The sequence below is a fragment of the Ogataea parapolymorpha genome, chromosome IV, assembly GCF_000187245.1.
Source record: "Ogataea parapolymorpha DL-1 chromosome IV, whole genome shotgun sequence".
Taxonomy (NCBI): domain Eukaryota; kingdom Fungi; phylum Ascomycota; class Pichiomycetes; order Pichiales; family Pichiaceae; genus Ogataea; species Ogataea parapolymorpha.
In genome coordinates this window covers 156,627-168,939 of record NC_027863.1, presented here as the reverse complement: position 1 = coordinate 168,939, position 12,313 = coordinate 156,627, and the positions used below count along the sequence as shown (strand labels likewise).

The window sequence follows — 12,313 nt, the reverse complement described above, 5'->3', positions numbered from 1 at the left end:
TATTTTTTGTCAATATTTTTCGCGCATTTTTTCAAGCTCTATACAAAGCGATCATCTGGGAAGCCAGTCCATTCGGGACGCCATAAACCGGGTCCAACGAGCGCACGTGGTTTATATCTGAAACTTCGGTTACGCTCGGATCCGAAATGCGGTGTCCAATGTACTCGCCGTCCTTGTACTCTTGATAGTGCTGCGTCATGCTCAGTCCGCAGAGCACGTAATTTGTATGATAAAAATCTGCCCGAGCAGACGGCTTATCCCGAAGGCCTGCAGGCTCATCCTGGCAACAGCAGAGAATGTAGTTTTGCAACTGGATTCGATTGAGAAGGTCTTTCTGACCCGTAGCAATCTCGAGTAACGGTGTCAGCCCTCCAACCCAATGACTGTAGCATCCATCAACGAGCTTATTTGTACGTCCACTAAGTCCTCCCTCCAAGCTATACTGCCTTTGAACAGTCCAGCTGATCAAATTGTCCAGATCAATCACGGATGCTAAATCACTAGGAGATTTCAACATTGACAGTGCTGCTACAGCACAAAAAGTGTATCCTCCATGAGCTTCATCGCCAGGATAGCCTGAAAATCCACCCTCATACGTTTGGCAGCTGGCCAGCCAGTCAATTGCCTTGTACGCAAGCTTGTCGTCCATAATGTCCAGTAGAGAAGCAACACAGATTGCACAGTACACGGCTCTGGTATCTGCTTCTCCATTGTAATGCATGATGAAAGAGCCGTCAGGCTGCTTCATTTCTAGCAGCCAGTTGTAGATTTTGGATCTCTCGAGCTGGGCAGCAGCTTTATAACTTTTACTTACTGTTAAAGCCAACAAACCAGCATAAGTAGCGGCCATGTGGGCCATCTGACCATTTCCTCCCCCAATCGCCCCCGTTTCGGAATCCACACATTCGAGAACTTTGTGGCCAATGTTTTCGGACAGCTCTGAGTCTATTTCCTCACCGAGAAGTGCCTTAGAGTTCACAAGCCAGTAGATGATCCAGGGATGAGAAGCGTCCAGAGCCGTAAATGGAGCAGGCAATGGGCGGCTCAAAAATGTGTTGATGTATTTGGAATGTCTCTTGCGTGTAAGAATAGGGAATTGGCTTTTCTCCTGACTTAAAATGTCCTCATATATTTTAAGGATGTCCATTTCGACCTCCATTTGGCTTTCTATAGTTCTAGAGGCCGGCTCCTTGATACGGAACTCATCCACCCGGTCGCTCGCCTCAAACAGTTCTTGCAACTTATCGTAGTTCAAGTTAATCTGAGCCATTTGCGATAAATATCGTGCCAGAAACCGAACGCGGGCCGCTTTCTTTCGGCTCATACAGATGTTTCAAAATTTATTAGAGCTGCACAGCCGTAAAGTTGGGGAAAGAATTCACCCCAACCTGTGAGAACTACCCAAATCCAGAGTGCATGGGCCTTTCTGCGATAAGCTGATGCTGATTGTATATATTCCAGGCTGAAGGGTGGGAAAATGAACGAAGTAGCCATACTTTTCGCTGACATTTTTGTAGTCGTTACGGAAATTAGCACCTGTGATGGAAAAATTGAACGCAGCGTGGGTCCTGATTTTTATGGTAACGCGAGAGGGTTTCAGAACCGTAAATCGGTGTAAGTAGCTCTCGGAGTCTTGGAACATCTTTGCTTGCGTAAAAAGCCCCAGGCTTGTGGACAATCTAGTCATAGTCAGCGGGCTTTCGCTATTGACGATTAATTTGAATGGGCCTAGGGTCGACGGATCCTTGGTAGACACTATTGCGATGTATCTAGAGTTTGGGTTGAGGCTGGTCTTGAAGATAAACCCTGATTGGTCGTATTCAAGTCGTTGGCCGCCAACAAGCGTTCTTTCATCGAATTTGGTGAGAAATCTTTCTGAAGTTTCGAACAGCAGGACATTAGCTACGCTGTTAGAGAAAAGACCAATTTCTGTCTTACCAAGAGCACCAGTAATTTCAAATTGCGGGTTGTCAATGTAGCTTGGATACAACCAGCTGCCACCAGCTGTCATAGGCGTCCATTGATCCAAAACCTCCTGGATATATTTGTACTTAAACGACGGTCTTGCTACCGTTAACTTGTGCTCGGAAAAAAAATGCACAGAGTATCTTATTGAGGACGTACTATTTGCGGCTAGCACGCCGGTCACGCGTTGGCCTGGGTTGAGACGAAGCTTTGACAATACAAATCGGGATTTGTTGGTCGGGCTCTTCGATATTCGCTTTGCGTCTGTCAGCGTCCAGAGTTTTTCGCCTTGTGTATCAAACCACTCGGCACGCAAATATGTATCTGGCTGGTTCAAATGGCGCTCAATCAGAACATAGACCATATTTGGGTGGCTGTGGTTTTGTAAGCTGAATTGTGGGTATTCAATCGCTCCCAATGCGTCCTTGTATATCACGTGCTTCGTGATCTTCAAAAAGTCATTTAGCTTCCAATTGAGATAGAGGACGTTGAATGGATAAAGATCCAAGACTTCTATGTCGCGGTTCGCAAGGTTCCAAGGGTTTTTCAAATATAATTTGTAGCCGTATTGCGCTGAGTCGTCTTTTTTGATGCTCAGAACTGAATAATCATGATTAGGAGCAAGATTGAAACGGCGACACTCTTCTGGAGAAAGATTGGAAGTCCCTATACCTAGTACAAGATCTGCTGTGTTGTGTTTCTGAGCAATGTGTTCCATCTGGTCTTTGGTGAGATCATCAATATCCACGTATTCGGGAACATACCCAGTAAGAATATATGTGTCGATGCCGATATTGGACCCTCTAAAGTCCGATAAATGGGAAGCATTATGAATCTGAAGGTATGCTTTTTCCACAATAGCCGGCCACAAGAGATCTGGATTTGTCGAGCTTTTCACGTATCTGGATTGATCGGCCGGAAGCGAAGAGTCTGTCCAAACCACTCTTTTGCACCCATTGAATTCTAGTGTCAATGCAAATCTTGAGGAATTACTATCAGAATAAACCAATGACAAGAGATCAAATCCATGGTGTGCCATTGTTATCAACGATGACACAAAAGAGCAATTTGCTAGAGATTCCTGATATAGGTCCGCAATTCCATCTTTACTAAGAACAAGCGAATTGGTTGAACCTGGAGCGATGATGGGACTTATTTGTTCATCAAATGGGTAGTAGAAGTCGTCCTGCTTTGAGAATATCCAGCACATCTTTTGGTCAGGAGTGAGAAACGGTCGATCAGATTTGAGGTGATCGTAGAAATTCAACAGCTTATTCCCTAGGCCTTTAACTTGCTCGGGCATGAAGCCAGAGTCCATCACAAGCTGAAATTGTTTGATCAGACTAAGACACTCTGTTTTGACAGGTTGTGATAAGGCATATCGATAGAGTAACTCATTGAGTTTTTTTTGTATTGCTTCTATCTCTGAATATACTGGATCCATATTCCAGGATTTATAATTAATTTTTCGGGGAATTAAATTATCTATCAAATCTAAACTTCTCCTGCTCCAAATACAAGCTTCATGCCACGCTCCAAAAATCCCTTATTTTCCTTTTTGGCAGTTTTTGGAACGTTGATAAGGCCACTACCGTCCTTGAGTCTAAACCTGCCGTCTTGACGTTCTTCGTGATTGCCGCCTTCAGCAGCGAAAACGGTGGAGAGCTCTATTTCCGGTAGTTTTTGGTCGCTCACAAGCTTAACCAGCGACATAGAACATCCAATATCTTGATTGTCTGGGATAGACGTCCCTAGCAATTTTTCTAGAGACGATCTCGTGTAAGGGACCACTCCTATCACCGAGCCTGATGCACCTAATTTATTGTTTTCACGCAAAGCACGCACTGCAGAAGCCGAATTGTCGTATGTGAATTTCACCCACTGCGGCCCAATAAATACGGGGTAACTCTTGCTTTGACTCAAAAACTTACGCTGGTTGAAATCCTCCAGTATTGTCCCATATTTTGAGAATTGCTCCACAACCGAGGCAAACTGCGAATCATCATATCCATACACTATAACTGCAGTTTCTCTTATCGTTGGTTCTGCATCCTTTTCCTTGTCGTTCAATGAATCTATCTTGCCCACGGAGAAGGGGAGTTCTGGGTTCCCTGACTCACTGGATCCAACAGGAACCCTGCTTCGTTGCACTCTGTTGAAGACGTTTTTGTAGCTATTAGGATCGGATTCAAATTTACCGAAATCTGGGTTGTTGATCAGTAAAACATTACCGGAACTGTCATCATTATTCATGCGATCATAGAGGGACACTTTTGGGGGAAGATCTTGGAACTCATCTATGGATGTCGTTTCGTGGTCGGCGGCGACAGCATCACCCGCAAAGCGTTTTCTTTGGACGCCGGATTGGAATGGTAGTGCTGGCTGGCTCGGACTATCGGAATCGTCGTTCGTTTCGCCTAGAAGTTTGCTTGTTCTTTTTATGAGAGTAGTTGGTATGCTTCTCTTCTTTGATCGTGCGCCCGTTCCACCAATGAGTAATTTGTTATTTCCTGAACTTAACCACTCTGGCTCTTTATACAAATCCTCTTTAAGCTTGTATTTTGAAAAGCGCGACTCCTGTGAATCAGCAGCTGTTATATGAGACATCTTTATAAACAAACTTTTTCTAGGAAATAAATTCAAAAAATAGCTAAAAAGCCAAAAACATGTGTATATATTGATAATGCTCGTACAGTTGAAACTCGACAATGACATTCAAACCTTATGTATTTTAGATGTTCTTTTTCGTCGTCACAGAGCTAAAAGATTATATGAGAGCCTATCATTCCCAAGAAGAAGAGGATCTGCAATTCAAAGGTGAGTAGGAGATCAATGTTATCGTGTCATCCTTATTAGACTGCTGTCATATGGCTACATCAAGCAGCCCAGACTTTAAGACCATAAGTAACATAAACAGCTTTCACACTTCTGGCATAAGAGTACAAAGCTGATAATTGAATCAGCGATTGCCGGTCAACTAATCTCTATCTTGTATATAACTTTATCCTCTTCAATCTGACAGGAAAATTCATGTACCGTCCGCGAGTTCTATTCAAAAATGCTATAAAGGTAGCCAATCAAACTTCCGGCAAACGACCCCACGTAGGCACCCGCGAGCAAAGTGATTGGCCACTGTTGCCAATCTCTATCCCAGTCAAGCGGAATAGGAATCACACCAAACCAGCAACCCACGAGTGCGCCCATAGCCTGCAAGTAGATCTGATTTCTGTAGAATGCTGGCACCTGAAACGTGAGCAAGCGGATCCACGTATCTCCTGAGTCCGGATCGGTGAACTTGTAAACTAGAAGAAGCGGGAAAACTGTCAGGAATGACAGATGCAAAGCCAGAAAAGCTGTTTCCTCACTCAAAGATCCAATAGGAGCCCCGAAGACCAGCAGGACAAGGAAGATTGGGACCGCGGCAAAGCCAGAGATTAAAGATGAAATCACCAGGTACATGAGCTCGCCACCGTTTGGACCTCTGTGCTTTTTTGCTCTCTTTTTGTTTTTTATCGTGGTCAGTGTTATTAGTCCGAAACCAAACTGAAGTGTTAAAACTGCGAGTGTTGATGAGTGCAATGCTGAGATGACTTTGGAGCTAATGTTGTAGTGATAAAATAAAGCATAAACGATAGCCAGAGAATGGAACGGAAGGAGCAAGAAAGCGGGAGAGGGCTTTGGCAGCTCGTGAATTTGAGGTTCATCATCAGCAAAATCAAAACCTGACTCCGCGACAGGCGATCCCGGTTCTGTACTGGGATTGCGGTCGCTTAGAGACGGACTATTCCGAGAAAATGAAACGGTCTTCTTAACCTTTTTTGGCGTGGCCGACATGGAAGTCACTTCGTAATGCTTATGTCAAGTGGAAACTTTTTGTTGGTGCGTGCCGGTTCACACGCTAAAATTATATACAATTAAATCTATAAATTATTTTTCAGGCAGTGAAGAGTCCAGGTTGGTTTTCCTGGCAATGAAGTACTTCTCCAAGAAACTGAGCTCGTCAAACTCCAAAACATCTCCAGGCCTCTTGGCCACAATTGTCCACGTGGTGCCAAAATGGGACCGTTTCTCCTGCGTGATTTCCAGTCCAGATGCGTCCACCAACTCTCCAATGTCGAGATTCCATCGACAACCCCATGTTTCCGAGTGTTTATGAGCCCTTCTGTCAAGCTGTTTGTTGATAAAATCATAAGACCCACGTCCGTGTTCTAAAAGAACAATTCTTCCTCCAGGCTTGAGTAACTTCATCATGTTCTTCAAGGCTTTCACTGGATCTTGATGAGAGCACAATCCGAAAGTTTCGATGATGGTGTCGTATTTCACCTGCTTGTCTCCCTGAAGTTCCAACAAATCTTCAGCCTTGCCAACAACAAACTTAACTTTTTTGAAAGCAGGCCATTGTTCAGTGAACTTATCGTAAGTCACACGCATCATTTTTGCAGAGGTATCCAGAAACGTGTACGATTCTATTTTCGTAGGGTCCAAGTACTTGATGTTTCTTCCCGTTCCACACGCCACTTCTAAGACATCTCCCTTGCAGTGACTCATAAGCCATTTCCGCTTTGATCCCATGAACGACAACATTTCCTCGGTGGAAATCTCGCTGTCGTACTTCTCGGCAACGTTATCGTAAAATTCCGTCAAATCCTTAGCGGGAAGAATGCATTCTTCGTAGGAGGTATCTAAAAGATGCTCAATTTCCTCAGGTTTTGGATTGAAGTAGTCGTCGGGCGAAGTGTGCGTCTTTTTCCATTCCTCTCTAAGTTCGTGATATGCTTTCAATTTGGCCATATCCGAAGTCCGGATCAGGTCCCCGCTCAACTCTCGCAATCTCAGCTTCTCCCATTCACTGAGTTCCGCACCGGAATCTCTTTTCTCCAACAGTTCCTTCTTCTCCACATCTCTTTCGTACAGCTTGCGGAAATACCTTATACCGTAAACGAAAAACACCAGATAAAGCGCAAGGTAGTACTTGGTGGCCTTTCTGTTAAACTCGAAAGTGTCCACTATCGCACCATATTTTCTAATCCAGGAGCCAGAGTTGACGGCTTCTTCATACTTCCTCTGTTCCTCCTCTGCCCTAAGCTGTTCTGGGGTTTTAACTTTTCTCGTCTTGAATCGAAATTCCGGTTTGCCAGAGCTCCGAGCAGCAGTACGAACGAAAAGCAGACCCGGACGTAAATTGATGAGAGACTTCTGACCAGGCATTTTGCCCAAAAGTCCCAGCTTCCCCAAAAACATGGCCTTTGCAAAAGTCAAAATTTACTAGCTTTTTTTCTCACGCTTTTTTAAAAAGTTCATTGGTAACTTGAAGCTCTTGTTTATCGATCTACTGTCATTTACAAAATTAATAACGGATCTAAGTTCCGTTCAACTGGACCTTGCACAGATTCTCTATTGATAACGCATTAAGCCTTCAAGGTTTGATATCGACGTTCGAAACCGTACAACGAGACCAGCACGATAGACCGTGCACAATAATAAAAATACGTTGAATTAGTGTTTACTTTAAGCAATCGAACATATCTACGCGAACCGTGAACTCCACAATGGATCAGAATGGTGTTGACCAGATTGTGGGTTCTTTAGAGGTAATCTACAACCCACAATCCACCAACGAGAATCGCCACAAAGCCCAGGAGTTTTTAGAAAGCATAAAACAGATCCCCGAGTCGCCATATTGGGGCTACCTGTTGGCGCTCCCGGACAACAAATACGACTTCATTGTGAGACATTTTGGTCTTAGCTTGCTCTCCAATGCCATCAAAAAAGACTTTTCCCAATGGGACTTGGAGAAACAGGAAGCGGTCAGAAATTGGGTCATCGAATTAGCTATGAAAGTGGCGCCGACGGATCCTCACTACATGAAGGAGAAAATAGCTTTCTTATGGGTTGAGATTGCCAAAAGATGCTGGGGACTCTGTCTCTCAAAGGAAGAGGAAGAAATCGCGCTCAAAGATAAATCGTATACAGACCATGAAAAACTTCAAAGTTGGGCTTCCATGGATGCGAGCCTGCTCAGATTATGGGAGCACTCACTAATCACAAGAGAACTCTCTCTTATCATATTCCGTGCATTGTTCGAGGATGTTTACTTGCTTGATGATCCCGTGGTCTCGCAGAGAAACAACGTACTGTCATCTCTATGTCCCGAGGTGGTCACATCCGAGGAAATATTATTGCTCAAATATGAGCCAAATGAGTCTCTCCGCATATTTGCTGCTTCAAATCAAGGATGGCTTCTTAGATGGTCCGGTCTTCTAGAGGAATGTATTGATTACATGTTGAGCCATCCTCGATCTAGCTCTGATGAAAACTACCGAAACTTCTCCAATCTCGCTGTCAAGATTCTACAAGTTTTCAAGACAAGTTTGTACTGGATCTTACCAATTGCATTTCGTGCTGCCGGTGTGCTTGAGAAGCTTAGTCGGTTGCTGGCAATTGATGATGTTCATATAAAAACTCTCACTGTCGACTGCTTACAAGTCTTATTCACAAGGGCATATTCGGAGGAGGCCGATTTCAACGAGATAATTGGTTCTATTTTCCAGACCGAAGGTTTGGCGATGTTATTCAAGGTGTTTAAAAGTATACAGCTGGACCCCGATGACGTCGATGAACAAAATTATACCCTACTCAAAAAACTAGTGGAAATGATTGTGGGTTTGAGTGAATATTTCCAGCTCTCTGACAACAACATCAAATTCAAGCTTCCCGAATCTGCGGATGTGCTGAACTATTTCAAACTGGTTTTGGAAACCACAAAGCACCCGTCTTTGGTGATATCAGGTTTATCTCTCCAATTTTGGTGTTCTATGCTCAGAATAGATGAGTTGAGCGACAAGCCAGATTTCGAGCAAATTATGCCAGAACTCCTGGAAGTGACAGCTAGCAGACTGATCAACTATGCGGACTACGATGATGAGTGCGTTGAGAGGAAGATGCTGAGCATAGACTTTGAGAGTCAGCCTGAGGCCACCACGTTTTTGAACAATTACAAAAAACTGAGCGATGACATCGTACGGATTATCATATGCAAGAAGCCTAACGATGGGCTGCAGTGGCTCGCAAACAGGCTGAACAAATTTTACTCATCCCCAGTGGGTATACAATCGCTGAATGATCCAAAATTGATTTACAAAGGCAAAAACTCTGAGCCCTTCATTTTTGGATACGCCCAGTTTGTCACCATCGAGGCCTGCGTGCGAGGAATCTCGAGATGGCTTATATGGTGTCAAGATGACGACATGGAGACAAAGAAAGTTTATCTAATCAATCAGGTGGATGAGCTTTGTAAAATGCTGCTGAGCATGACTGTCAAAGACCCAATGCTGCTGAGAAAACAAATCCAGACGTTGGTGCAATTCACGCCCCTCCTGAAAGACGTTTCGGGAACCATGTTCAAGGTGTTAGAGAAAGTCATGGAATCTTGTACATTTGATTATCCTCCTGACGCTGGAGATGATGAACGTGAATTAATTCGTGATTTAAGGACAAGCGGTGGTACGGAGCTCAACAGACTTGCGTATCTGATGCCAGAATCACTAAAGGATATTCTCCCCGAGCTAGAGTCGGCCATTGCTACGATTTTGAGTTCGAGGAAGCTCAGCGACCATGAAGCTGTGGCATTTAAGTCTTTCCTTCTAGTGGTATCACAGAGATCGTCAATTGACAACAAAGCTCAAAGATTTGCCAATATAGTCGATCCAGAGCTTGTTGCGTGGTCAAATCCAGCAACAGAAAAAGGACTACTAGAATTGCACTGGTTCATGGAAAGACTAGGTATTGTTAGAATTGCAGACTATTTCCAGTCGAGAGGAATCACTGCAGACACAAACCTCCTGGAAGCACAAATGGACGAAAGAGGACGAGCGCTGAAAAGCGAACTAAAAGATCATTGGTCATCTGTTTTCCCCATTCGTGCGACAAGAATTTTCATTCAATACAGTATTGAGAAGTTAGATCATCAGTCTGACACCTATCAAGATTTGTTAAAATTATGGAAACCAAGAATCAAGCCGATCTTGCCACACATTTTGCAGCTCATCTATCAGATCCAGGCGTACCATAATCCTGCTAATTGGTCTGGCCTGCCGTCCGAGGTGCAATCTTTCGTCAAGTACAGTTGCATGGAGAGATTCTGGCAGCAGGGTGTTTCTATTCAATCCAAAGAATCGTTTATGGATGAGAGTGTTAAGGCTATGCATACATTAAGAGATTTTGCCGACAGCGTTGGGCATATCGTGAGGTATACGAGAGAGTACGCATATTTGACAATCAGCTCTATTTCGGAGCTCGAAGAAACATTATACGAGATTCCGGATTGTGCAAATCTGTTGTGGAAAGCCCTGACCGGCGAGTCCGTGGGTATCACTCTTCATTCGTGGAGGCACATGATTAATCTTGTGATTCGGAATGTGATAAAGAACTGTCCCATCTCGCACCTGGACTCTTTCATGGTCCAACTCTTGCCCCAGGTACTGAATACAATTGATTCGTTGCTTGTTTCCAAATGGGACGTTGTCTACCAGAAGGGACTGCAACTGGAGGGCAACGAGAGCGACGAGCAGCTGAGCGAGGAGATGATGGAAGAACATATGCTCAGACAACTTACTGCCGTGATCGACAGGATGCTAATTGATCTTGTTGGCCAACAGGCGCCAACAAGCTTGGTTGAAAGACAATTGAAGACCAGAGATATTATATTCAGGGATTTGAACTTGCTCGCACCTCTATTGAATTTGCTGTGCCACATTATCAGCTTCAAAGATACGAGATGCTCTTTTAATGCCATTTTGATAGTGAAACACATGATTCAAGATCTTGTTGCCCTGAACAACGACGACGTCGACAAGTATCTGTCGGAGCATGTGATTGAGACGCTCTTGTCTGTGCTTGTTGATAAGTTTTACGCCGACGCACACCCAGAAGCTGCCTACACCTTGACTCTGCTTTACATGGGATTAAGATTCAAGTCGTCATATCCTGCAATGATTCTTCAGAAGTGCCTTAATCTAAGCAACAAAGAAATGTCCGATTTTGAGCTGCTTTTAATGAACTGCAAGAAGCTCAGGGAAAGACGAAACTGTTTACTGCAGCTGGTCGAAAATGCAAGTGATCCGGGAAACAACAACGAAGAGCAGAAAATGAGAGATCGCAAAAAGCAGGTAGAGACTGCTCAGCAGCGAAGAAGCAAAAAAGGAGCTGCAGAGGACGTTATGGATGATCCTCTCACAGAGAAGACACTAAACAACATGTTTGGAGAGGAAATGCAGTAATTGAAGCGGTACATACCTTGTTAACTTGCTGCTTCGTGCGAAGTTTTCCATATATCGTTGAGGGTGTACACGGCGTTTTTTTCAAGCTCTTCGTTCCAGTTCGGGTACATTTTTTTTAGGAAATCGATAAAGCTATCTTGGTCTAGTTCTGCCATTGTGCGGCGTCCTATTGAGTAGATGATCATGTTGTCGTCTGAGCTTCTGCTTGCGGAAGTGATGCGTCGCTGGTTTTTTGATTTTGTCTGTGTCACATCGAGCTGATTTAGATATTCCTGTTTGACCATGAGGAGCAAAAAGTCCGGTATAGTTGTACCGAGCAGCTCTACAGGTTTTGTTTCGCTGAAATGAAGCTGGAATTTGGTTTGCAAGATGCTGAGCAGGTCTTGTTTGTTGACGTTATTTTCGTTGAGTAGAATGATGGCTATTATGAGCATCTTAAAGCCCTGAGCTACCAAGTCAGACACAGGCTTGGGCAGGTTGGCTCCAGTTTTGTAAAGATCAGAGGATTCTGTAGTCGGTTCCTTGAGATCCGACAACGAGGCAATTGGACGTGAATGTGACTGGAAGTACGTGTAGATCTCGTCCTTTAGTGACAACGGTAGCTTGTTAACCAGCATGTAATCATCAGAGGACGCGTTTTTTGTATCTTGTCTGGGCGGAAGTTCCACAAGCTCCATTCCAAAAACACGATCCAGCGTTTCCCTGATGTTGGGCAGAAGGTCTTTCTTAAACTGTATACCGTGACCTTTTTCTCCCTCAACCTCCATAATTTTTGCAATCAGACCTTTATTCAGAACCTGATATTTGCTTTCCATTGCCAATAAGGAACGAACAAAGGCTTTGGTAAGTTTCTGGATGCGTTGCTGCTTCACAGAAGCCTTGGACGAAGCAACGGAACGGTTTTGAGGACCCGACTCCTCAGAGCTATCGCTGGAAGCAGACTCGTCTGACCCATTTGACTGCGACGTCTGGACCCTTCTGGACTTGCGCGCAGGCTCCACGTAGTCGTCGTCCTCTTCATACGTGTCGAAACTGTTCCTTCTCCTGGCCATGCTTATTGATCAGAGATA

The 12,313-nt window shown here is 44.2% G+C and overlaps 7 protein-coding genes across 7 annotated transcripts; 1 reads left to right on the top strand and 6 right to left on the bottom strand.

Moving 5' to 3' along the window:
• Positions 1–31: 31 nt before the first annotated feature.
• On the bottom strand, positions 32–1,270 carry HPODL_00986 (Beta subunit of the CAAX farnesyltransferase (FTase); the record flags this gene model as incomplete). The annotated part of the gene is made up of 1 exon (XM_014079433.1): positions 32–1,270. One exon carries the CDS (start codon positions 1,268–1,270, stop codon positions 32–34), a length of 1,239 nt encoding a protein of 412 aa, XP_013934908.1.
• A 108-nt stretch (positions 1,271–1,378) lies between these two features.
• Positions 1,379–3,409, bottom strand: HPODL_00985 (uncharacterized protein; the record flags this gene model as incomplete). Its single annotated transcript, XM_014079432.1, has 1 exon — positions 1,379–3,409. One exon carries the CDS (start codon positions 3,407–3,409, stop codon positions 1,379–1,381), a length of 2,031 nt encoding a protein of 676 aa, XP_013934907.1.
• A 50-nt stretch (positions 3,410–3,459) lies between these two features.
• HPODL_00984 (uncharacterized protein) lies at positions 3,460–4,572 on the bottom strand (the record flags this gene model as incomplete). Its single annotated transcript, XM_014079431.1, has 1 exon — positions 3,460–4,572. One exon carries the CDS (start codon positions 4,570–4,572, stop codon positions 3,460–3,462), a length of 1,113 nt encoding a protein of 370 aa, XP_013934906.1.
• A 441-nt stretch (positions 4,573–5,013) lies between these two features.
• On the bottom strand, positions 5,014–5,799 carry HPODL_00983 (Glycosylphosphatidylinositol anchor biosynthesis protein 11; the record flags this gene model as incomplete). The annotated part of the gene is made up of 1 exon (XM_014079430.1): positions 5,014–5,799. One exon carries the CDS (start codon positions 5,797–5,799, stop codon positions 5,014–5,016), a length of 786 nt encoding a protein of 261 aa, XP_013934905.1.
• A 93-nt stretch (positions 5,800–5,892) lies between these two features.
• Positions 5,893–7,206, bottom strand: HPODL_00982 (Protein integral to the mitochondrial membrane; the record flags this gene model as incomplete). The annotated part of the gene is made up of 1 exon (XM_014079429.1): positions 5,893–7,206. One exon carries the CDS (start codon positions 7,204–7,206, stop codon positions 5,893–5,895), a length of 1,314 nt encoding a protein of 437 aa, XP_013934904.1.
• Positions 7,207–7,514: 308 nt separating this feature from the next.
• On the top strand, positions 7,515–11,243 carry HPODL_00981 (Karyopherin involved in nuclear import and export; the record flags this gene model as incomplete). Its single annotated transcript, XM_014079428.1, has 1 exon — positions 7,515–11,243. One exon carries the CDS (start codon positions 7,515–7,517, stop codon positions 11,241–11,243), a length of 3,729 nt encoding a protein of 1,242 aa, XP_013934903.1.
• Positions 11,244–11,263: 20 nt separating this feature from the next.
• HPODL_00980 (uncharacterized protein) lies at positions 11,264–12,295 on the bottom strand (the record flags this gene model as incomplete). The annotated part of the gene is made up of 1 exon (XM_014079427.1): positions 11,264–12,295. One exon carries the CDS (start codon positions 12,293–12,295, stop codon positions 11,264–11,266), a length of 1,032 nt encoding a protein of 343 aa, XP_013934902.1.
• Between the last annotated feature and the right edge of the window lie 18 nt (positions 12,296–12,313).